This window comes from Papio anubis, chromosome 12 (genome assembly GCF_008728515.1).
Source record: "Papio anubis isolate 15944 chromosome 12, Panubis1.0, whole genome shotgun sequence".
Lineage (NCBI taxonomy): Eukaryota > Metazoa > Chordata > Mammalia > Primates > Cercopithecidae > Papio > Papio anubis.
This window is the reverse complement of record NC_044987.1, coordinates 80,092,032-80,116,685: the sequence shown is the minus strand read 5'-3', so window position 1 is coordinate 80,116,685 and position 24,654 is coordinate 80,092,032. Positions and strand designations below refer to the sequence as shown.

Sequence of the window (24,654 nt, the reverse complement as noted above, 5' to 3'; positions counted from 1 at the left end):
CTATCCAAAGAAACTATGAAAAAATAATAATTACAATACCTACAATGCTTACATAATTACAATAGAAGCCATTAACCTACCCTTCTCAGAGTGTCATGGACTGAGCAATCAGTTAATCCATGCACAGAGAAGTTAAATAACATAACTCAAAGGTGCTATATATAAAGTCATATGTCTGTATATATCTACACATTTTCAGAAACTACCCATTATTTTAAAATGTACTCCCCAAAATCAAAAATATTGAGCGTGTGAAAGATCACCAGGAAAAAAAAATTCTGCAAACTCAAAAATCTACAAATCTGACAGCACATATTTCATGCCCTCAATTAACAATAAAACCAGAAATTACCCATTAAGTATTTTTAATTTAATCACTTTGGAATATTTAAACACTCCTTTAACCAGGGTTAAAGAGGAAGTCAAACTGAAATTAAGAACTATAGAAAAGTACAGAAAATAAAAACACTAAATAGCAATATCAATGGGCTGTATTCAAAGTAATATTCACAAAAAAACATAAAACCATCAGTGATTTTACCAGTAAACAGAAAATACTGAAGACAAATGAACTAAACATTGAAGAAGCTAGTAAAAATACCAACAAGATGATCCAAAATAAGGTAAAAAGTAGGAACCAGTGAATTTGAAATGAAAACAGTTGACTTGATCAATAAAACTAAGAACTGTTTCATTTAAAAGATCAATAAATTACACAATCCCATAATGAGCCTGACCAAGTAAAGAAGAAGAAAACACACATATCACACATTAGAAATAAAAGGAGATAAAAATCACAAATATAAAAATTTTATTAAGTAAAAGAGATTATAATGTCCAACTATTTGCCAAAAAAAAATCCCAATCTCAATGAAATACAGGATTTTCTTAAAAACATAAATTGATCCCAAGAAAAGCTCAAAGTAATTAGATAGAAACCATACCATAAATGAAATGGAAAATGAACATTTCAATAATAAAAGATTTTCCAGCTTCCCCAAAACCAAATTATCAGCCTAAATACTTTTTGTACTTTTCAGCCCAAATATTTTCTACACAAAATATTTTCTGTCCTTTTCTAATTATATTTACATGTCATTATTTACATCTAATTACATTTGCATCTATTTTCAGGCTCATTCTATCAGAAACACTTGTAGAAAAGATACAGTGTATATTTTTTAACTAGCCTAGAGCATAAAAAAATCCAAAAAGCCTTGAATTAACTCAAATACACAGAAAAATCTATGGCATCTCACTTATTAATGAATTAAAACATTTAAATGTTTTATAAGTTTAAAGTATTTAAAACATTGCCTATAATTCTTCAGTGCTTAAACTAATGTAGTTACTACTGCTTTTATTAATATTGCTATTGCTATCATTATTTAATGATACAAAAAATCCTAACTAAAGCGTTAATGTGAGTTTATTCAAGGATTTCAGAAATAGCTCAACATCATGGATTCTATTAATGTAATTACTTATGTTAACAGATGAAAGGGGACAGACACAAAAGTCTCTCAAAATGCACACTGAAAAGATATTCAATAAAATATAACAGCTATTCTTTTTAAATCTTTCAGTAAAATAGAAATAAAATTAGATTTCCTTTACATGACAACTAGATAAAGACAGATAGAAATAGAGACAGATATTAGAAAGTACTACTAGACAGTTTATTAAACAGAGGACCTTATTAAAGTTGGAAAGAAAAAAAGGATTATCTGTTGCCCTCTTCCTGACTTTAATGAACACCTTTGATTTGTTCATATATTATTTACCACGATTATGGACATTCTAGTCCATATCATAAAACAAGAAAAAGAAATCGCTAATATAAATATTGAAATTTAAGAAAGGAAAACTTTTCAATATTTTCAAATTACAAAATTATATACCTAACAAGTCAAAGGGAATCATCTAAAAAAAATTAATGTTTGGCACATGGTATGCAATCGGCAAATGTTAGCTTAAAAAAGCTATTCGATATAGCTTAACAATCAGCTAAAACTCAAAAGAAAGATATCAAAACCATATTAAAATATCAAAAGAAAGCAAGCTGCAGACCAATATCTCACTTATGGTTATAGGTACAAAAGTCCTCAACAATATACTATCAAATCGAATTCATAAAATAGAAAAAGGATTATAGAACATAACCAAGTGGAATTTATCCCAGGAATGCAAGTTTAGTATCGCTTCTGAAAATCAGTTAGTATAATATACTACATCAATAGAATAAAAGATAAAAACTATGTTATCATCTCAGTAGATATAGAAATAGCATGTGAAGAAATTCAACACCCTTCATAATAGAAACACTAACCAAACTAGAAATAGAAACTTCTTCAGTATGATAAAGAATACTTACAAATAGAAAAAAAAAAACAAAAACCTCCAAACTGGTGAAGAGTCTCTGTAAAAATCCAAAGCTAACATACTTCAAGGTGAAAACTGAAAGCTTTCCCTTTAAAATCAGAAATAATACAAAGATATCTGCTCACCCACCATTTCTATTCAACATTGTACTGGAAGTTCTGGCCAGGGCAATTCAGTACAAAAATGAAATAACAGGCAGCCAGGCAGGACAGGAAGAAATAAAACTATCTCTATTTGGAGATGACATAATCTTATATAGAAAAATTCTAAGGAATTCACTAGAAACTATTAGAACCAATCAATAAGCTTACCAAGGTGGCAGGGTGCAAAGTAATAGGCAAAAATTAATTTCCTTTCTATACAGCAGCAATGAGCAACCAAAAATTGAAAATAAGAAAATTATTCCATATATGATAGCATTAAAAAAACCTAGAAATAAATTAACAAAAGCCACCAAAAACTTAGATTTTGAAAACCAAAAAAAAAAAATTGAAAGAAATGAAAGACGATCTGAGAAAGCAGAAAGATACCCCATGTTCATGAATCAAATTATTTGATATTGTTTTGATGGCAATACTTCCTCACACTGACGACCTACAGATTCAATGCAATCTCTATCAAAATCTCAGCTGACTTATTTGTGGAAACTGACAAGCTGGTCTTAAAATTCATATGAAAATCCAAGGGAACTAGAATAACCAAAACAATCTTGAAAAGAACAAACTTGGAAGATTCATATTTCCCAATTACCAAACTTATTACAAAACTGCAATAATCAAACAGCTCCTCCATATGGACAGACATCTAGATCAATGAAATAGAAGTAATGATGGTAGTGGCAGGCTGTCTGGAGCAGCCACTACCATCACTCCAGCTGCAGCAGTGAGGCGTGGCCAGGCCTGCAGGCTCTGTGGAGCAACTGAGAGCTGTGAAAAAGCAGGAGCGCCGCCCCTTCCAAGTTGGGGTAGAAGTTCCCCAGGTACACTGCAGTTGCCCACTTGCAGCTGCAGACCCAGGCCCCCTGCTCCGTAGAGCAGGCAAGAGCGGTGTCCAAGTCAGGGCTGCAGATCTAGACCTCCCACTCCACAGAGCAGGCAGGCGTCCTATGCCCCTGGGCTCAGCTGCAGCTGCCCAAACTGGCTGCAGACCCAGGCCTCCTGTTTCACCAAGGCAGGAGCCCCAACCCTTCCCCTCACAGCTGCAGCTGCGGGCCCAGGCATCCCTGCACTCTTGGGGACCTGGGAAGGACCCCACTGCACTTGTAGGCTCAGAAATGCCTGCTCCCACTGCCTGGTTTCTCTCTGATACAAGCATCTGCTCCAGTCTTTGAGCAAAGTCAGGGCCGAGTCTCAGCACTGTCACAGCCTAGCCAGGTGTGCACATGCTCAGGGCTGTGCTAACACACCAGCCCTCTGCCACCTTAGCCCTCTCTGGATTTTGGGCACCGATGAGCATAGGAGGAAAGCTGAGGTGGGGCTAAAGTCAGCTCAGCATTGGCCTGCAGGTATCCCTTGGCACCTGCAATCTGCGAACCATAAATGTCAGCAGGAGGCAGACAGGTTCCTGGGTGGAAGTGGGTGGATCCCCAGTGAGACTTCACCTTCAAGCCAAGGAGGACCAGAAGGCTGCCAGTTCCACAGACCAGAGTGGGAACTTATAGTGCCTTTTCCAGGCATATCCATGGCTGCCCATGGGCCAACTGGCTTGCACTTCCTCCCCTCTGAGGCCCATAGAAGTCCAAAAGGGGTGTGTGAGTGGTCACTGCACAGTCAGATACGCTGGCTGCTGCCACGGGGTGGGCAGCTCCAGATACTGGCAGGGTTACCGACTCTCTGTGAGATTGTGGCTGGACCAGGTGTACTGCAAGCAGCTTCCACCAACACCGGGGAACACAGTGGCACCTGGAAGCTTGGAGACACGAAGAACTGCAAAGCCCCAAAGAGGGAGTCACAGCCCTGACTCAGGGAGCCCAGGTTCAACCAGAGGTGAGCAAACATCAGGACGACCAGCTGCAGAGAGGAGCTACCCAGTCCAGGGCCTCCTCTCTGCTGAAACTCAAGCAGACATCAGGATAACCAGCTGCAGAGAGGAGCCACCCACTCTAGGGCCTCCTCTCTGCTGAGAGCTGCAGAGACCACAGCGGAACCTGCCTGCAGAGAGGAGCTTCCCACTCCAGGGTCTCCTCTCTATTAGGAGCTGAACACTTGTCAGACACCCTGGCTGAGGAAAGGAACCACCCTTGTGGAAGACTCTTCTATTGCTCAATAGAGCTTCTCTTCATCTTGCTCACTCTCCACTTGTCTGTGTACCTCGTTCTTCCTGGTTGCAGGACAAGAACTTGGGACTCCCTGAATGAGGCTAAAAAAGATGTAACACAAACAGGGCTGAAACATTCTCCTTGCTTGCCACACTGGGGGCAAAGAGGAGAGAAGAGAAGAGCTGTAGCCCTTTGGGGAGCCCAGACCTGGGCTCTCCGAGCCAGAGCTGTGACTGTCTCTTTGGGGCCTTGCAGTTCCTGGTGTCTCAAAGCTTTCAGGTGCCACCGTGTTCCCCGGTGCTGGTGGAAGCTGCTTGCGGTGCACCTGCTCCAGCCACAATCTCACAGAGTCGGTAACCCTGCCAGTACCTGGAGCTGCCCACCCCGTGGCAGCAGCCAGCATATCTGACTGTGCAGTGGTCAGACCCCATGCTCATTCACACACCCCTTGCTGCTCCATGCCTGACTCCCATCTCCCTTGGAGGCATGGCACCTAGGCCAGTACCATGAGCTGAGTGCAGCCTGCCAGGCCGAGTTGGTGGAACAAGCCCAGTGGGCCCTACCAAAACTCGGACAAAGGCACCACCAGCCACAGGTTTCTGGTCAGAAAAGTGACACCCCAAAGATCCCGTAACAGTAAGAGACCAGAAATAAGCCCTCACATTTATGGTCAATTGATCTTCGACAGGGTGCCAGTACAATTCACTGGAAGAAAAGTAGTCTTCAACAAATGGTGAAGAAACAATTGGGTATTCATATGCAAAAGAAGTTGGACCCCTACCTTACATGATATATAAAAATTAACTCAAAATATATCTAAGAGATAAGTGTGAGAGCTAAGCCTATAAAACTTTTAGAAGAAAATAACTCAAAATATATCTAAGAGATAAATGTAAAAGCTAAACCTATAAAACTTTTAGAATAAAACATAGGAGTAAATCTTCATGACTTTGAATTAGGCAAAAATATGACATCAGAATCATAAAAATAAAATAAAATAAACTGGACATCATCAAATTTTAAAGCCTTTGTAATTAAAGGACACCACCAAGAAAATGAAAAGACCACCCACAGAATGGGGGAAAAACTGTAAATCATACATCTGATAAATGACTGCATCTAAAACACACAGGATTATTACAAATCAATGATAGAAAGACAAAGAATCCAATTAAATGTGAGCAAATTATCTGAATATACATTTCTCCAAAGAAGATTCACAAATGGTCAATAAGCTTATGAAAAGATACTCAACATCATTTGCCATCAAGCAAATGCAACTCAAAACCATAATGAGGTATCACTTCATACCCATTAGAATGTCTATCATCAAAAAGAAAGATAACAAAGAGTGTTGACAAGGATGTGGAAAAACTGAAACCCTCAAACACTGCTTCGGGGAATGTAAAACAGTGTAGTCACTTTGGACAAGTCTGGCAGTTCCTCAAACAGTTAAATAGAATTTCCATCTGATCCAGCAATTCCACTCCTAGTCACATACCCAAGGGAATAAAAACATGTCCACACAATAGCTTGTACATGAATGTTCATAGCAGCATTATTCATAATAGCCAAGAGTGGAAACAATTCAAATGTCCACCAGCTGATAAATGGATATCTATAATGTATTATATCCAAACAACATAACATTATTCTGCAATAAAAAGAAGTGAACTACTGACACAAGCTACAATATGAAGGAACCTTGAAAGCATTATTCTGTCAGAGAAGCCAGTCAAAAAGGAATACATAGTGTATATTTCATTTGTATGAAATAACCAAAATAGGCAAATCTACAAAGACAGAAAGTACATTAGTGGTTGCCTAAGGCTAGGGAGCTTATGAGGAAATTGTGGGTGAGAGCTAAAAGGTATGAGATTTCTTTTGAGGGTAATGAACACTTCTAAAATTGATTGTGGTGATGAATGCACAATTCTATGATTATACTAAAAGCTACTGAATTATAAAAATAAAAAATTATCTAGAAATCTAATAATGTCCATCATATCCCAATTGTTTCAAATACTTATTTAATTTATCTTTATCATTAGTAATACAATCAGAATCACGTAAGAGAGAACCACGAAAAGAACCTGGGCGTCTGACTTTTAAGCCAACAATCCATCTACTACATACCTGGATCTTCTGCTATTGAATAAAGAAAAGCCCCCAATCCTTGGTCAACTTACATATCTGGTCAAATGTCCATGCCAAATTTCTACAGGATAATTTGCTCCTCTAGATACTGTTATCCTGGTAAATAATAAAAGTAACCTGAAAATTATGAAAGATTCTCACTTATTGCAGATGGGAACATTTGGTGAGGGGAGGAGGGTTATAATGAATAGTCTAATTTCTAAATATATGCCATTATATATTCTTCTCTATTTTCTTGCATTCCAGGTCTCCTTAACTAGATCTTCTCTACTAGAGTACAAACTGGGTTTTCTGTATTACCCATAGCCAATGCATTAGAAATCCACAGTCTTTCATACCTTGCCTTGTCAGACTACACACACATGGAACAGGGTACCATAAAGTCCAGAGGAGAGGGGATCTAGTATCTTACTTCTTCATATTTATTTTGTGTAGCAGTCAAGATCTGAGGTTGTTCACACTTGTCTTTCATGGTGCCTGCTTGGCTCTCTTGCAAGTGTATTTTCCTTCCTTTCGTTTCTGCTCTAAAGCTTTTTAATAAACTTTTGCTCCTGCTTTAAAACTTGCCTTGGTCTCTCCTTCTGCCTTATGCCCCTCAGATACATTTTTCTTCTGAAGACACAAGAATTGAGGTTACTGTAGACCCATATGGGTTTGCCGCCAGTAACATATTTCGGTGGCATGTAACTTGGATACCCTCCACTGCCAACATACTTTGGTGCCTTGTGACTCAGATAATTTCTACTGCTAATATACTTTGGTGCTGTGTGACTCGGATATGTTCCCTAGTGGTAAGACCTCTATGCCTCACCTTCTTTGGCTAAAGGCATTCAACCCCTGTACATGGTTTTCTTCTCCCCTTTTATTTTTTTTTATTTATTTATTTATTTATTTATTTATTTATTTATTTATTTATTGAGATGGAGTTTCGCTCTTGTTGCCCAAGCTGGAGTGCAATGGCACAATCCCGGCTCACTGCAACCTCAGCCTCCTAAGTTCAAGCAACTCTCCTGCCTCTGCCTCCCGAGTAGCTGGGATTACAGGCACACACTACCACACCTGGCTAATTTTTGTATTTTTAGTGGAGACGGGGTTTCACCACATTGGTCAGGCTGGTCTTGAACTCCTGACCTCAGGTGATCTGCCCTTCTCAGTCTCCCAAAGTGCTGGGTTTACAGGTATGAACCATGGTGCCCAGCCTCTTCTCCCTTTCTCAAAAAAAAAAAAAAAAAAATTCTGAAGTTTTCCTATTACAATGAAAAATGATTAAATGACTCTCCTTTCAATCATCCTCGGGTTCTATTAGAAACCTACTAGGGATATAAAAGAAGACAGCCTCACATGGCAACACAAAAGTTTTTTTAAAACCTATCCTATTGAAAAAAAAAAAAATCCAAAAGAGAAACACGGCAAATACAGTTTCAGAACACACTTAGACAAGGAGAATAAATGTATATGTGTTATGGGATGGCCACTCACCATGCACACCATGCGCTATCCTTTTTCATCCTTACAGAAGCCCAGGAAAATAGATTATTACACACATTTTACAGACAAGGAAATTGAGGTTCCAAGACATTGAAAAACTGGTGTCACAAAGCTAGAACTGGAACTCCAGCCTCCATCAGTCTGACTCTGAAAGCTTGCTCTTTCTAATAAAATAGCAACTATTTCACATGCTTCTTATCTGCTTTGGGAAGCTCTCCTCTGCATTCACTGAGAAGTATCTGAAAATCTACCTCCTACTTTGGGCATCTGTATAATCCTCATACCAAAGAGGCATTCACACTCAACCCCACAAGGCCAATGGGGCAAGGTAGGGTTGTGAAGCTGGGACTTGCCTTGACACTCAATCCTTGGAAAATGAGAACATATACCTTTCTCCAGCACACAGAACACCTTTGAATGAACCCATATCTCTCACAGACATGTACATCACCTTGCTTTCTCTGGGCTGACCAAGAACAGCCAGATTGTAATGACAACACCCCCACAGAATGATCAGGGTCCATCAGCACACTTTGAGGCTGAGAGCAAACGACCATTAGACAGAACTGTTGATCCTTACAACTGCTGAAAAGTCTGCATAGAAAGAGCCTCTGTTCCAGCCAAATTGGTCTGTTCGCTGTTCCCACTCCCAAAATTGCATTTCTCTACATTTCTTCACCTCTGTGACTGTGCACATTGTTCCTTCTGTTTGATATAACACCCTTCTTCCCTTAGCTGCTGGAATTCTGCCTGTGCTTCAAGAGCACTCTATGTGGTCTTCCTTAACCACTAACCTAATGCATTTAATTCAGTGAACTTAACACCTTTACGTAATTTTGAAATTAGCTCCATACTTCATTGTAACACCAATCTACTATTTCTTTATTATTGACTTTTTATTCTTTAGCTTTCTGTGTGGTTATGCCTTGTTTCCTGCATTGCCAAACTCCCTCATATATCCTTAGAAGATTTTGTTCCTTTGATTTCTCCACAAAACCTTACATGGCACCTAGAACAGAGTAGGCGCTTCATAAATATTTTCAGTGGACTAATACAGAGGAACCCAGTATTAAAAATTAAAATTGTTTAGGTTACCTAATGATTATTAATTTGAATTCAATGATAGAGTGATCTTTCTTAAATTTAAAACCCATTGCCTAGGGGACTTTAGCCCAAGTTTTTAACATGGCATTGAAGCTTTGCAATGATCTGGCTTCTACCTACCTCTATAATACCACCCCTCATTGCCCAACCCAAACTCTCATCCCTTCCCCATACACGCTTTTATGTTCCAACCACTTACCTACCCACGTGTTGATTCTTAAAAATCATAGCAACCTCTTTCTGAAATGTTATTCTTCCATCCCTTACTCCTTCACATTCGGCATGTAAAATACTCAGATTTTTTTCCTTATACAACAATCATCTTTTCCAAAGCCTTTCCTGGCTACCACAACACTTAGCAGAATGACTACTCTTACCTTTATTTCCTGATTACAACCTTCTAGCACTGCATCTTCAATACTTTATTATATTTATTTGTCTATCTTCCCTACTAGCTTATGTGATCTTTGCAATGAAAATCCTACACTATTCACCTTAATATTCCCAGTGTCAAGTATAATCCCCACATAAACACACCGTAAATGTTTATTGAAGGTTGTTAAACATAACTAATTAACTTGCTTGATGACTAAATATGATAGAATGTGATTTTATTCAAAGTCTACCAGAAGACAAGTGAGAAAGATACTCATGATTGGTCCTTGGAGAGCAAACAAGAAAGCCACTTTGACCAAAGTAAATTCTTAATGCAAAGTAAATTCATGAATGTGTTTAACAGAAACGAGGCCTCAGTTAGATGAAAGTTTTCATGGGGCTACAAACTCTAAATTCCAAGACATTTTGTATGACCCATTAACTCTAAGGAGATTTTCAAAAGCAGAAAGAGCTTTCTTACCTGTGCTCCAGTTCTCGAATGGACAGTATTACTCCTGAAGTGGATGGCTTCTGCTGTACAGTGGCCAAAAACGTGAATTCACTCTTGTTCCGGAACAGCTGAATTAATTTCTCACTCACATGAGGAGCTGCATGGATCTCTCTTTCCATGTCTAGGAATCAAGAGGAAGATCAGGAGAAACAGGAGAGAAGAAGGAGAGGAGAAGAGGAAGGAGAAGGAGAAGGACAGAGAAGAAATACAGGAGAAAGAGGAGAGGGGAGATGAGAAGGAAGGGGAGAAAAGATCCATGGTTAAAAATGTCATGTCCAAAGAATCCAGATTGCATTTTTCATTTTCCTCTTCTGTCAATAGTTTTCATTTTCAGGCACCATTCACCACTCCCTACAGCTGCATTCATTCAATGCAAATCCCGGAAACGCTATCTCTGTCACCGTGCCCACTTGTCACTTTGACAAGTTCACAATTGGCCAGTGATTTCTGACAGGAATTTTGACAGGACACTGAGCAATTCAGTTTGCTGCAAACAGATTAGGTTGCTGTAAATAAGGTGAGAGGTAGTCGGATAAATGTGGTCCTAAATTCAGAGAATCTTGGATAATAAGACCCGAATGCCACTCAGCATCCTCCAATTTCACTTTTTCCATGGACACAGCTTCTTTCTCCCCACAATGTATATAGGAAACCTGTCCTTGCCTTGTACCTAGCAGATATTTACTAGCACTAATAATGCCAGACAACTCTGCCTTTGCTTAAAGAATAAATACAAGGCATGCTCATGCTCCACATGCGTGCTTGGAATTTCTCCATAAACATGCAATGGATGACTTTCCTCATGAAATATTTATTGAAGTTGAAGCCAATTCAGCAGGCCTAGAGGTGTGTGATTCCAGCTAATCCTGCTCCTGGACAAGAATGTTTCTTTCTCCAACATCAGCATAATGAGAGACATCCATCACTTCATACCCAGACTCACCCTTGTCATGATAAACTAGGTGTTATCTCATTATTTTACACTACATTTTCTGGCATCAGAAAGGGACATTAAGGGAGCAAAGTTAGAGAAGATTATTCAGAGGATGATAAATGAACATTATAAGTGCGTCTGGTGGCCTCCTCTCACATTCTGACCACTTCCTCTGACTGCATGATAACTACTTGGTTATTTCTCCAGGACTACATGGGAAGCCCTTGAAAAACATAGAACTTCAAAGGCTGCACTGCCCAAGCAACATCACAGACTGGTATATGGACCTTGAAGAATCTCATCCTAAAGAGTGGCTTCTGAATAAGATGTCCTTCAATTCTTGACCTTGGGCCTCAGTTCTCTCATCTGCAAAATGAGGGAGTGGACTAGGTAATCTCTTAGAGCCTTCCACCTTAGCCTTCTATAATTTCTTGAATTGCTGCTTCAATTTTATAACACAGAAAAGAACAGCACAGTCTTTTCCACCTGTAAATATCTAGACTATGAATGGCAGAAAGCAATGTTTGTCCTCTATCTTGGAGACACCCAACTCAGGTAGACCAGTCTACCAGTATAAAACCTACCTACACAATAGTAGCAAGGCCTTCACTACTTAATTGTTAAGTGGCATGCTGTCAGCTTTTGTCAAGCTTTGAGATAAGAGATAGCCACTTGAAAAATGCTTCTATACCTTCTACAAAATCCCAGCCAAAGACATTCCAGATGATATTTAAAACCTATTAAATGTGTGAGTGAATCACTCTGTAAACGAGAGTATTAGAAAATGTTTGTTAATATTATTTTTATTATCATTACTTCTTTATTTTGAGATGGGGGTCTCACTCTGTCACCAGGTTGAAGTGCAGTGGCATGATCTCGGCTCACTGCAGCCTCCGCCTCCCGGGCTCAAGCGATCTCCCACTTCAGCCTCCCACGTAGTTGGGACCACAGGTATGTGCCACCATGACCATGTTTTTGTGTGTGTGCGTGTGTGTGTGTATTTCTGGTAGAGACAGGGTTTCCCCATGTTGCCCAGGCTTGTCTTGAACCCCTGATCTCAGGGGATCCACCCACCTTGGCCTTCCAAAGTGCTGGGATTGTAAGTGTGAGCCACCGCACCCTATTATCATTACTTCTAAGCAAAGATCATCTTAATAAATTCACCTATAAGTAATGCCAAAAAAAATTCAACTCTCAAAATTCAGTTATATGTTGACTTTTTACTTTTTTCTTCTTTACTCATCAGTTAGGAATCAACTGCTTGGTAGTGGATGCCTGAATTTCAGGATTCTAAAGCTTGGGACCAAAGAAAAGAGAGCCATAAGTGTTCAGCAATGCCTGCTGGAGGAAATGGATATGAATACCATATCAGCTATGGGTATCCTCACCTCTCACTCAACTCTCCCTGAGTGATATCATCCAACCCCATGACCAATGGCCTCCAACTTTATATCTGCAGCCCTAACCTCTCCCTTAAGCAGTACATTCAAATGTTCACCTTCAAGCATTTCAAATTGTAATGTGCCCACAGTGAAGCCTGTTCTCTCTTCCCTCCACTCTCAATTTTCTCACAGAGGTCCCAGTCTTAGTAAACGGTAACACCCTGTTCCTCAAGTCAAAAAACTAGAAATTGCCCTTGATTTTTCCCTGTTCTCCACTCTCCATAGCCAATCTAAAAACAAGTCAAGTGGGCTCCCACATCTGGAATCTGTCCACTTCTTCCCAATTTCACTGTTAAAACTCTTGCCAAGCCACTATCATTGCTCCCTAGGGTGCTTCCAATGATCTCCTAACCTTCCCACTTCCATACTGCCCTCTTTTCACCATTCTTCACACAGTAGTTAACGTGCTCTTTTTAAAGCCTAAGTCCGAGTCATTTCAGCCTCCTGCTTAAAATCCTCCAATGGTTTCCCACTGCTCATAGGATAAAATCCAGTCCCTTCAGCATGCCTGCAAAGTTGCACACAAACTGATTCTTGCCTACCTCTCCCACCCCATTCATACTTTTCTCCTTGGTTGCTAGAAGAGCACACCAGGCCCACTCACACCTCAGATCTTCATGCTTGTCCCCCTGCCCACAGTGCTCTTCTCTCTCCTTTTCACGTCCCTGACTCCTTCTCCTTCAGCTTTCACTGTAAATGCAATCTTCTGGCCTCTCCAAGGCAGGCTCTGCATTAATGTCTCTCTAATACTCCAGTCTGGGTATTTTCTTCATTTGACTTGTCATATTATATGTCCTGTAATCCATTTATTATTTGCTGATATCATTTATCACAGTCTTGTTTCAAGTTTGTTACCTCATATTATTTCCTTTCTTTTCCCACTAGACTGTAAGTTCCATGAGGGCAGGCATACTTATTTATCCATTGTTTTATCCACAGTTCTTAGTACCTGGCACAAAACAGGCATCCAATAAAGGTTTACTGAATTGATTAATGTATTTTCCATTTATTTTTCTCATTTATATTGTTACTTCAAGTAACCACATATATTATGGTCAGAAAATAATATATCTTTTGGAAAACCAGGAGATAAATGGGTCCTTCTCAAATGCTCATGGCCATGAAAATTTATTTTAATGATGTTTGCTGCTAAATAAGCCCTACTTCTTTGCAGGACACCTCCACTTAATAGTCTGATCTAGTCCTACCATACTCACTCAACCCTCCAAGAAAACGGAACATTTCTTATGCTGGCTTTTCTTATTCCTTTTTATAAATGATTGGCACACTGAAGTAAAGAGACCCCATTAGCACTCACTAGAGTGAAATGGAAGAAACATCTGTTTTGATACACTGAGGCTTTATATGCATTCTCATTTTCAGAGAAGCCCTTTCAAGTAAATTTTGACCATGATTCAGATGTTAAGAAAAACACAACAAAGTAATTCTATGTCTTACAATATGCAGGCAGAAACACTGGACAGGTTTCAAAGGACTGAGATCACTGTGAGTTTTGCAGATGACTAGCTGTGTGACTTTGGATAAAGTACCTTACCTCTCTGAACCTCACACTCTACATCTGAAAATTAAGACCACTAAATTCCATGATCTCCAAGTTCTTTCCTAGTCTTGACGTTTCATTTCAGTTAATCACTTGATCCTGCTCATAGCTGCATAGCAAAAGAGAGCACTGAGGGCAAATTCCATCTATTAAGAAACCTAGATTCTACAATTTTTCTCCTCTGCTGATTTTCCAAATTAACATAAAACATAAAGTTGTCAACTATTAAAAATAGTGATATGTCACCTACTTTGCAGCAACCTGCTTTATCCCTGGAGTTAAAAGAGCAACCAATGAAACCCAATTAATGGGAACCTATAGTGAATATTGTACTTCTATATTCAACCACTATAATATGTGTTTGCTGTATTACTTAAGAATATTCAATTCTGCTAGAGAGAACAAGAAAAACAAACAGGACAGATAAAGCCCATAAGAAGTGCTAAATATAGAGAGCAAGTTAGAAACCTGTGAAACATGCTAAACATAGACTGAATACATGGAACATAAGTGTGTTGAATACAGATAAAAAGGATTGAATAAGAGTGTTACTTGCAAATACATGGGTTGGGAGGACCAAGTTATAATGCGCAAATCATGCCACCTTCACAATGACAGTCACGCCATCCCTAAACCAACACCCATCATTGACATCCGTTTCATTTCCATTCTGGTCCCACATGTACTATCTTTGAGAAATGCTAATAAAACCCATCACTGCTCACCAAATTAACTGGTGAATTACAGGTGTATCCAAGATTACTTGCTCTTAAGTATTTCCAATAGAGGAAGCATGTGGGCTCCGGAAATCTCCCATTCACTGAGCCCCCTCCCTTTTCGTTAACCTCAGCTCCAGTCCTCATAATCACACCATCATCAAAGAAGCTGATGCAGCAGAGAGAGAGAGAAAAAAAAAAAAAAAAAACAGAATATATGAGGAATGAATAACACAGGAACTGGGTGGGCTGGTGCTTCCCGCTGCTCACACTCAATCCTACATGTGTTAACCTACTCCATCTCTTTCCCCTACTTCCTCCTAGATATTTTAAACATGATTCAAGTATTTGAATTTAGTCTGTCCATGAGGCTTCCCATTTTGTAACCTCTCGGAGTGTCCTTGGAGGCTACCATTGCATAAAAGTAGTTTCACATACAACAACCACTTCACTTAAAGTGAATATTTCACATTTTTGAAAAGGGGGAAAATGGCATTCGAAATACTCAGGTTTTGCATGTTCTAGTTAAGAAGTGCTAACTCAGCAGCAAGAGTTAAGTGCTTTTTCTTTCCCAGGATAAAACAGTTCTACCTACTCATTTTTAAAGAAAGACTAAAAATGCTAATATGATGATTAAACATCAGCAAAAAAAAAAAAAGAGTGCTGGGTGAAGGGAGGAGATTGGAGAAGGAAAGAAATTAAATGATGGTATTCACACACTCTTCTCTGTGTTCACACACTCTTCTCTGTATTCACACACTCTTCTCTGCCTCAAATAGAAGCAAATTCATTTCGCTCTTCCCTGATGTATAGAGTGCGGATGGTGGTGAATTTCATTGTCAACAAGCATATACCTTGCTTCCCCTGCGCCAGGCACGGTGGTTGGCACTGGGGGAATGAAAGTAAAAATACAGTTTCTGCCCTGGAGGATAGACACATAAGCAAGACAGTTTCCTTAAGACAACAGTTACAGAATAGGGCAGTGCACAAAAATAAACAGAGGAGGCCCCTTAGAGATTAGGGATGACATCATGGAGGAGATATCATTGAACCTGACTCTAAAAACATGAATAAGCATTTACTAGGCAGGAGAGAGGGAGAAGAGGGCATTCACTGCAACAGCATTGTATGACTGTGAACTCACGTGTTTTACATTATCCCAGCATTTTTCTTTTTCTGCAAGTGTATCTCTTACTACAAGTTCAGCAGAGAAAGCATCTACTTAGCTAATATTGGAGCAAATTCTCAGGCCCCTGATTGGCCAAGGGGTACCACATTAGCACAAAGCAGACCAAGAGGCAAAATCCCCACCAGTGCACAGCTAAGAATCAGCAAATTGAGGTGGGAAAAGCAGCAGCGGCCAGAAACACATAAACACAAACGCACCAAGGCAGCCCGCCTCAGCCTCAACTGCTAGAGAATGCAGGCAACATTTCAGTAATTACACTGAGAACCTCAAAATATAGCAAGCTCCTGATATAGACAGGCCACATCCTTCTAGCCTGAGTGCCACACAAGTTCATGGTAAGAACGGCCCCAAAAGGTAAAGCAACATTTCTTAATTTGAAATGACAGTTGGCTTTTCATTTCTGAATGTAAAGGAAATTTGTCAATTCAGAACTGCCAACCACCAGTGAGGCAATTTCTGGTTTTGGAGGATGGGAGGCACATGTCCCACTATTTGGTCTTGTGACCCTTCTTTAAGGATGTCAGATGTTCTTCTTTAAGGATGTCAGATCCAAGCAACTTTCAAAGAAACAGAAATCACTAGAAGACTCCCAGTTAACATGTAAGGGATTTTCATCTCCACTAACAAGTGCGCAATAACATTCTGTTAAACCTCCATTTGTTCCAGAAGCCGGAACGAGACAAATCAAACGTGTATGTCTTATTACTGTGCCAAGGGCAGGGCTAATGCTCTGCACATGTCATCTCACTTACAATAACTTTAGGAGAAGACATTATTATTATTCCTACTTTACAGATGACCAAACTAAAGCTTACAGAATTTAAATAATGTTCTAAAGGACACTAGGCTAGGAAGGCTTGGTGCTGAGATTTCAACCCGGCAAGCTGGTTCCATGAGCTACACTCTTAACTGTGTTACACCCGCTATTCGCCAATCTGTGTGATCTTGGTGCTTGATATAAATCAAGGGTAAATCACCATGATACACTCAGTGTCTGGCACTTTTGTGTTCACTCAGGAAATATTTATTGAATAAATGAATGAACAATCTATTTGTACATCCCTTATGAGGTAAATACAAACACATCTCCATTTAACAGGTGAAGGAACTGAGGCACAGAGAGGTTTCATGGCTTGCCCAAGGTCACATGACGAGTGGAGACAAAGCTGACTCTTGCCCCAGCAGAGTCGACTGTGACATTCCATGGTATGCAACTGATGCCTCTGCTTATTTTTTATCCTCCTCCCTTTCCTGTCCCCAACAGCCCGCACTCCTGCATTCCAGCACCACAAGCCTCACATCCCTTCTTCCCAGGGCCATGTTCCTCCCCATTTTGGTACACTCCCATCTGCAGCAACCATCTGTCTTCTCTCCTTTTCTGATAACATGTTAATTGCTACTCCTCAGGCCAGTTTTCTCTGACCACCCCAGGCCAGCTCAGGTTCCTGTCTTTATTTATCTTCATTGTACTTATCACAATTGTCAGGGATTATGTGTATAATCATTTACATGTGTAATCATTTTATTAAGTGCTCTCTCTCTCTCTCTCTCTCTCTATATATATATATATATATATATTTGTTTGTTTGTTTTTGCTTTTTTGAGACAGGATCTCACTATCACCCAGGCTATTGCCCAGGCTGGATCATGGTGCAATCTTGGCTCACTGCAACCTCTGCCTCACAGGTTCAAGCGATCCTCCTGCCTCAGTCTCCTGAGTAGCTGGGACTACAGGCACCCACCACCACGCCTGGCTAATTTTTGTATTTTTGGTAGAAGATCGGGTTTCGCCACATTGCTCAGGCTGGTCTCAAACTCCTGGGCTCAAGTGATCCACCCACCTTGGCCTCCCAAAGTGCCAGGATTACAGGCATGAGCCACAGCCCCCCGCCAAGTGCTATATTTATTCCCCACTGGACTGTAAGTTCCATGAAAAATTGCCTACCAATATGTACACTACACCTAGCACAGTGCCTGGTACGTGGTTAAGCCTCAAATCTTTGTCACATTAATAAATCATATCTTGGCTCCAAAGTCTGGAACACAATATAAGAAAAAAGGTTTACCAGATACATGAAAATATAACCCAAACCTGTTGAGAAAAAGTACATTCAAGTAATGAGCTGCCTAAAGAATAATAAAGCTAGTTCAGTGTCCCCAACTCCTCCATTAGGGGACTAAACCTAAGGCATCCTGTGACACATGGTATTAAGCAATTTTCTGTAATTACTGTGTAATTCGATCAAAAGAGATTCTGGTACCCCATAATTTTGCTAATTAGATAGGTACTGTAAGGCAGATGAGCTCTTCTTAAAAACGTTTGACAATACTAGTAAGGCAAATCAATGCATCCCCTGTTGCTAAGAAATTAACAACGTGTAGCCACTCCTCTTTAGGCTGCCTTTCCACACTGCCACCCACCAGCAATCAAGTCCTGTTATCCCCATCCCCCTCATCCCCATACCTCCCGCCCCATCTCAGTGAGCAACACAGGAATAAAGAGAGAGTTAAAGTATGAATGCCAGCTCCATGTGAATCACAAGACAGGAGAACAAAAAGCAAAAGAGTGGTGAAAAGACTTTTATAATACGATTAAGAGTGCATTATATAGTGAAGAAGCTATCCAACAGCAGAGAATGGCTAAGTAAATTAGGATATATACACCCCATGGAAAATTATGTATGATAATATAATGATATGAAAGGCATTGAAATAACATAGAAGTGTCCAGCCAATACTCTGAAACAGGTATACAATAGTACATACAGCATCATATCAAGTCTACAGTAACATAAAATTTATTTCGTGATGCATAGCAGATAGATAGGCATGGCCTTCAATTTTGTCAAAAATTAGGAGCTAACATGGGTGAAATTTTTCTTCTTTCCATGTGTCTGAATTTTCCAAATCTTCTCTGAGAGTTATTGTAAGAAAAAAACAATGTTTATGCTAAAATATATGAGCTCATCATAGAAATTGGAGAAACAAGAAGGACATCCTACAAAAGAAGAAAATAATCACCAATCACCTTGCTTTCAGTCCCACAATTGTGTATCCTTAAATCAGTGAAGACAACAGAGGGGTTTTATTGGCAATAACTGACCAGCAACCCTCCTCAGGTGCCATTTTAATACACACTGATTGTCAAGAGTCTGAGAACCCCAAGGGTGTACTCATCACATAGTGCACAGAACTCTAAGCACCAAAGGTTGCCGGGTGCAAGAACATCAGTTCCAGCAAGGGATCTCTCGATGTTCTTATGAAGACATGAGGGCAGTCCTTGCCCCTGCCCTCTGCTAACCACCCATCCACTCATTTATTCCTTTGTTCATTCATTCTTAACTTTAAAAACCTTTACTGAGCACTCCTCTGAACCAGCACTGTGGACACAAAACTAAGACACACCTTCTATTCATGAGGAGCTAAAAGTCTAGTTATAAAGACACAAACAGAAGCGAATGGATTCTGCTCAGCTTTTCAGTTCAGAGATACAAGAAAAGTAGAGCCAGGCATGGTAGCATATGCCTGTAATCTCAGCTACTCAGGAAGCTGAGACAGAGGATAACTTGAGCCCAGGAGTTCAAGTCTATCCCGGGAAACATAGTGAGAAAGACCCTATCTCTAAGAAGAAAGAAAGAAAAAGAGAGAGGAGGAGGAAGGAAAGGAGAGAAAGAAAGGAAAGAGAGGAGAGAAGGAAAGAAAAAAGAAAGAGGGAGAGGAAGGGAGGGAGGAAAAAGGAAAGGGAGGGAAAGAAAGAAAGGGAGGAGAGGAGAAGGGAGGGGAGGGGAGGGGACAGAAGAGGGGAGGAGAGGGGAGAGGGGAGGAGAGGGGAAAGGGGGAGGAAATGAAGGGGAGGGGAAGAGAGGAGGGGAAGGGGAAGGAGGGGAAGGGGAAGGAGGGGAAGGGGGAGGAGGGGGAGAGGGGAGAGGGGGGAGGGGGAAAGGGGGAAGGGAGGGAGGAAAAAAGGAACGGAAGGAAGGAAAGGAGAGAGAGAAGGAAGAGAGAGGGGAAAAAAGGTCATGTTTAGGTCATGTCATCACAGGTCTGAAATCACCTGGAGCAGGCCCAGAGAGTGAGTCCCCTCACCAGGGACTTAATCTTCCAGGTAAGAGGCAGTGTAAGGTAGTGGTTAAGAGCTCAGGCTCTGAAGCCTCACTGTTTGGTTAAGATTCCAGTTTCAAGCTGGGTGTGGTGGCTCATGCCAGTAATCCCAGCACTTTGGGAGGATGAGGTGGGTGGATCACTTAAGGTCAGGAGTTCAAGACCAGTCTGGTCAACATGGCAAAACCCCATCTCTACTGAAAATACAAAAATTAGCCAGGCCTGGTGGCATGTGCCTATAATCCCAGCTACTTGGGAGGCTAAGGCAGGAGAATCACTTGAACCTGGGAGGAGGAAGCTTCAGTGAGCCAAGATGGCGCCACTGCACTCCAGCCTGGGTGACAGAGAGCCAGACTCCATCTAAAAAAAAAAAAAAAAAAAAAAAATCCAATTTCGCCTCTTATCAGATGTATAATCTTAGATAACTTAATCTCTCTGTGCCTCAGCTTCCTCATTTTTACAAATGAGAATAAAACCACATATACCCACGGGGATAGTATAAAGACTAAATCAATTAGTACATGTTGAACTCTCAAAACTGTCTTCCACAAAACAAGCACATGACAACTGTTAGCTTGTTTGGTATAGAGCCAGGACAGGCCCTGGGTCCTGTAGGATGGGTGGGGTATCAAGCTATGGCAGCAGCCACCATGCCACAAGAGCCTTGGTGCTGCAGCTGGTGCTGAAGTAAAGGTCACACTGATGGTTGGTTATGGCTGTAGCCCAGCAGGAGAGCAGTGAGCAGGAGAGCAGTGAGCAGGAGAGCAGTGGGCAGGTGAGCAGGGGTTGCCAGCCATGGGTGGAGGCATGGTTAGTAGTCAATTCTAACTCTCTTCTGTTAAAACAAAAATTGAAAATTGGGCAGCGGCTACAGGACTTCCAGCCACTCCAATCTATGTCCAGCCAGTCAATTTTCAAACAGTTCTGAATTTTTTATTTTTGCTAGATGTCAAGCTAAGGACTTTATATATGCTAATTGGATCCTCACAGCAGCCTAATGGTGTCAGCATTGCTATCTCCACTTTACAGACAAGATATGAAAAGTTAAAACGTGTTCTACTAAGTAGTCTATCTGGAATCAAACCCAGATCTGTCTAAAGCCAACCATAAGGCACCACTGCCCCTCAGCACCATCTATGGGCTCAGACAAACCAGTGTTTGAATCTCAGCTCTGCCAAGTACCTGCTGTACAACCTTAGATAGCTGTTTTCCTCCCTTCATCCTTGAGTTGCCTCATCTGTAACACTCGCCTTCCAGGGTTCAGGAATGAATGAATGAATGAAAAGTGCCTAGTATTTTGGTACTATGCACCTTATGACATTTCTGAGACGCTTTAAAAAAATGCCCAGATATCTAGACATTAAAGTCAGGGCTTTAATATTTTCTAAGCATATTCATACACATGATAATATTTCAAATTCATAAAACCAATTAAATGGGAATTAATAGTCTCACTTTAAAGATGAAGAATCTGTGGTTTATAGAAAATAAGTGACTTATCCAAGATCTCACCTCTAGCAAGTAGCAGAGATGTGTCTCTGACTCCAACTTTGTAGCTTATTTTGTATATTTCTGTTTGGCTTCCCTAATCCCCAACACGAGAGAACCGTTACACTTCTCTACTCCAATGCTACGCCTTCCCTACGTAAAGACACACTCCTCCTCCCACAGCCTAAACTATTCCGTATATTAAGGGTGTCATCTCTAGCCTGCTTAAAAAGTTTGGTGGGCTGATCTAATTACAATTCATTCCTTTTTGTGCACAGTCCTAATTCTCAGGCATGAAAGAGACATTTTTAAATGCTGTATTGGTCCTGACCTTGCCACATCTACTCAGATTCAATAGTAAACAGTAGGGCATCATGTTCAACTGCCAAGCTCTCTAATTTATGATTATTCATTATAAATCATTTTTACATGTTGCTTCAAATGCTGTTTTTCAAGAATAAAAATCTGCCTGCATTGAAATGCACAGTGATTTTAATATGCAAGCCTCCTACAGAGATGATGTCTCATTTTAATTATTGTTTCGGTTTAATGGGTTTTCATTAAATTAGAGGATAGAGCAATTACTAGGGTGAACAGCTAATGTTTCAAAGGTAAGCTCCTGTGGCTCCGTAGGCAAAAAGACAGTTGTGGCATAGAGAAGTAGAAAGACACACTCTTCTGAATAAGCTTGTATTCAGCCTGACAGAAAACAGCACCACATAGTTTTCTCCCCAACTTCAAAATAGAGCTTGTATCCCCTCTCTGTGATATGCAAACAGCTCTCGGAGTATCGTTAGAACTTAGAGGTATCTTGGGGTATCTTAATCATGTGACTTTTCTATCAGGAATCTAGGCTTCCCTGTCATCACAGTAGAAACTGCTCTTAAAAGTCCACAGCCTGCAAAGCGATATGTCAAACCACAGGAAAATACTCCTGATGAAATTGTCTTCTCTCTCACACACAAGTAATTTAGTTGGTTTAGTGGATTAATGTCTGACTTCCCACCCCTGGGAAATTGGTCCAACTTCAGCAGAGGATGCAATGACCAAAATCGTATTAATTAGCAAACTGTCAGAGGCTCAATGAGAAATGACTTTGGTGGCCTCAGCAATATTTCACCCCAGAAACTGCACAGATTTGACACTCAGGGACCAATAGGGCAGCATTACCTCAGATGGAGGCAAAGGAATTAATGAGAAGTAGGAAAGGAGTGCAGAGTGAGAGGTAAAGTTGGCTTTATTGGGGTCCCAGAGGTCAGTGGTGAGGGACATGACTCAGTACTTGGGGAGGGTGACCCTCTGCATTGCAGAAGCTTGCACTGGGGAGATGGAGGGGGCTTAGTAAGCTTCAGATCTGTAATTTATTCTCCAATGGAGCCAAAGGAGAGAGCTGGGGGAAGCTAGAGGGGTCCTTCCAGAAACAACTGTGCACGTTGTTTCTGGAAAGACCCCTCTGTCCAGTGCAGGTCTGGCTACAATGCATGCCAAATAAATAGTACAGGAGCCTCTCACCTTGCTATGGGAAGGAGGGGAAAAAATCTTTTCCACAGCAACCAGGAGTCATGAAGCAATGTCAGTCCCAGGTGAACCAGCAGGAACTAAGTGATGAATAGGTACCCTCATGCTCACCACCACCTCCCCACCCTCCCAGCTGGTATTTCTGCCAGGAATAATAATTCGGAACTCCTCAATATAATGCTTTCTTTTCAGCTCCTTTATTTCCACTGTCCTAAAAAGCACATCATCAGCTCTTAGATCACATGCATTAATCTAATTACATGCCTTGTTAGCTAATTAGTTCCAGAGTCACTGCTGAGGAGGTCTCCCTCACTATTTATCTATCTGTGTTGACCACAGGGTGTTTGTGTATTCAGGTTCCTGGGGAAACTATGCAATTATCAGTCTTCAACCTTGTGCTCAGGAAGGATGGTGAGGCTTTCTGGATGGGAAACAGGTCACCTGAAACTCCAGGCTTTGAACAGAAGCTCTGTCCAAAAGCTTTGTGCATCTGCCCAGAAAAGGGGCTATGGATGTGGTAGATTTTTTTTCCTTTGGCAGACTTGCTGTCTTTCTTCGAAAACGGACCTCCTTTTTAGAGATGTTATTCTGACTGTATTAAACATTAATGTCCCCCCTTAAAATGAATCACTGGAAATGCCACTTGTTCCTTGAACTCAGGGCCTGTTGCTATCTGGCTGCAGGATCTTTCTCGACCAATTTCCCACCTCCACCCTTCCAAACAAGAGCCATAACTGAGAGCTAAAATTATAATCCTCATTTACTGAAGCTTTTTTAAAAGAAATGAAAATGTCAATTTTGGGGAAAATTGGTCTTTGATCATTGTTGCAAATAATTTGGTTCTTGCATATCCTAGGGTAAGAACATTGAATCTGTTTCAATAAATTATTCCTTCAGTGTATTAAATAGAGCCTTTGTGATAATTTATTTCAAAGGATGCCTGGTAGGTTCCCAAGCAGTCTTTTCTACTTGGGTATCATCTAACTTAGACAACAGATATTCTTTTCAGCTCTCCGAACTACCCATACCAAGAGTAGTTGTAAGTTCATCCTTGTGCATCCCCAGTTATAGTACTTGTGAGATCTCAGAGCGCAAGACATGGTAAGGGTCTGAAGCACAGCCAGGCACAAGTGAGAGGCTCCATGGGGATACCATCTCTTCTCCCTCCCAGAGTTTCAGCCACCTCCATGCCTATTCAAGCCCTGCCCATCTCTCAAGGCCCAACTCAATTCCTCTAACTCTGTGAAGCTCTGGCACCCCAGCTGAGGGTGATTTTCCTTTTCAAATCCAAAATTCACTCACTCACCCATTCAAAGATGTATTTGTGGAGTACGTTCTCTGTGCCAGGCTCTGTACTGTGGTGATTAAGATGGACTCAGTCTGGAGAGAAACATCTGGCCAGTATTTTTAGCTGCACTGACCAATACCACC

The 24,654-nt window shown here is 40.7% G+C and overlaps 1 protein-coding gene across 3 annotated transcripts in view; it reads right to left on the bottom strand.

The window, feature by feature from the left end:
- NELL1 (neural EGFL like 1) overlaps positions 1-24,654 on the bottom strand; it is a 960,090-nt gene that overhangs the window by 836,983 nt on the left and 98,453 nt on the right. For all 3 annotated transcript variants that reach the window (XM_017948552.3, XM_009186422.4, XM_021926833.2), the window contains one exon: positions 10,245-10,395. In XM_017948552.3, the coding sequence (XP_017804041.2) occupies positions 10,245-10,395 (151 nt within the window). The remainder of the gene's footprint in view (positions 1-10,244; positions 10,396-24,654) is intronic.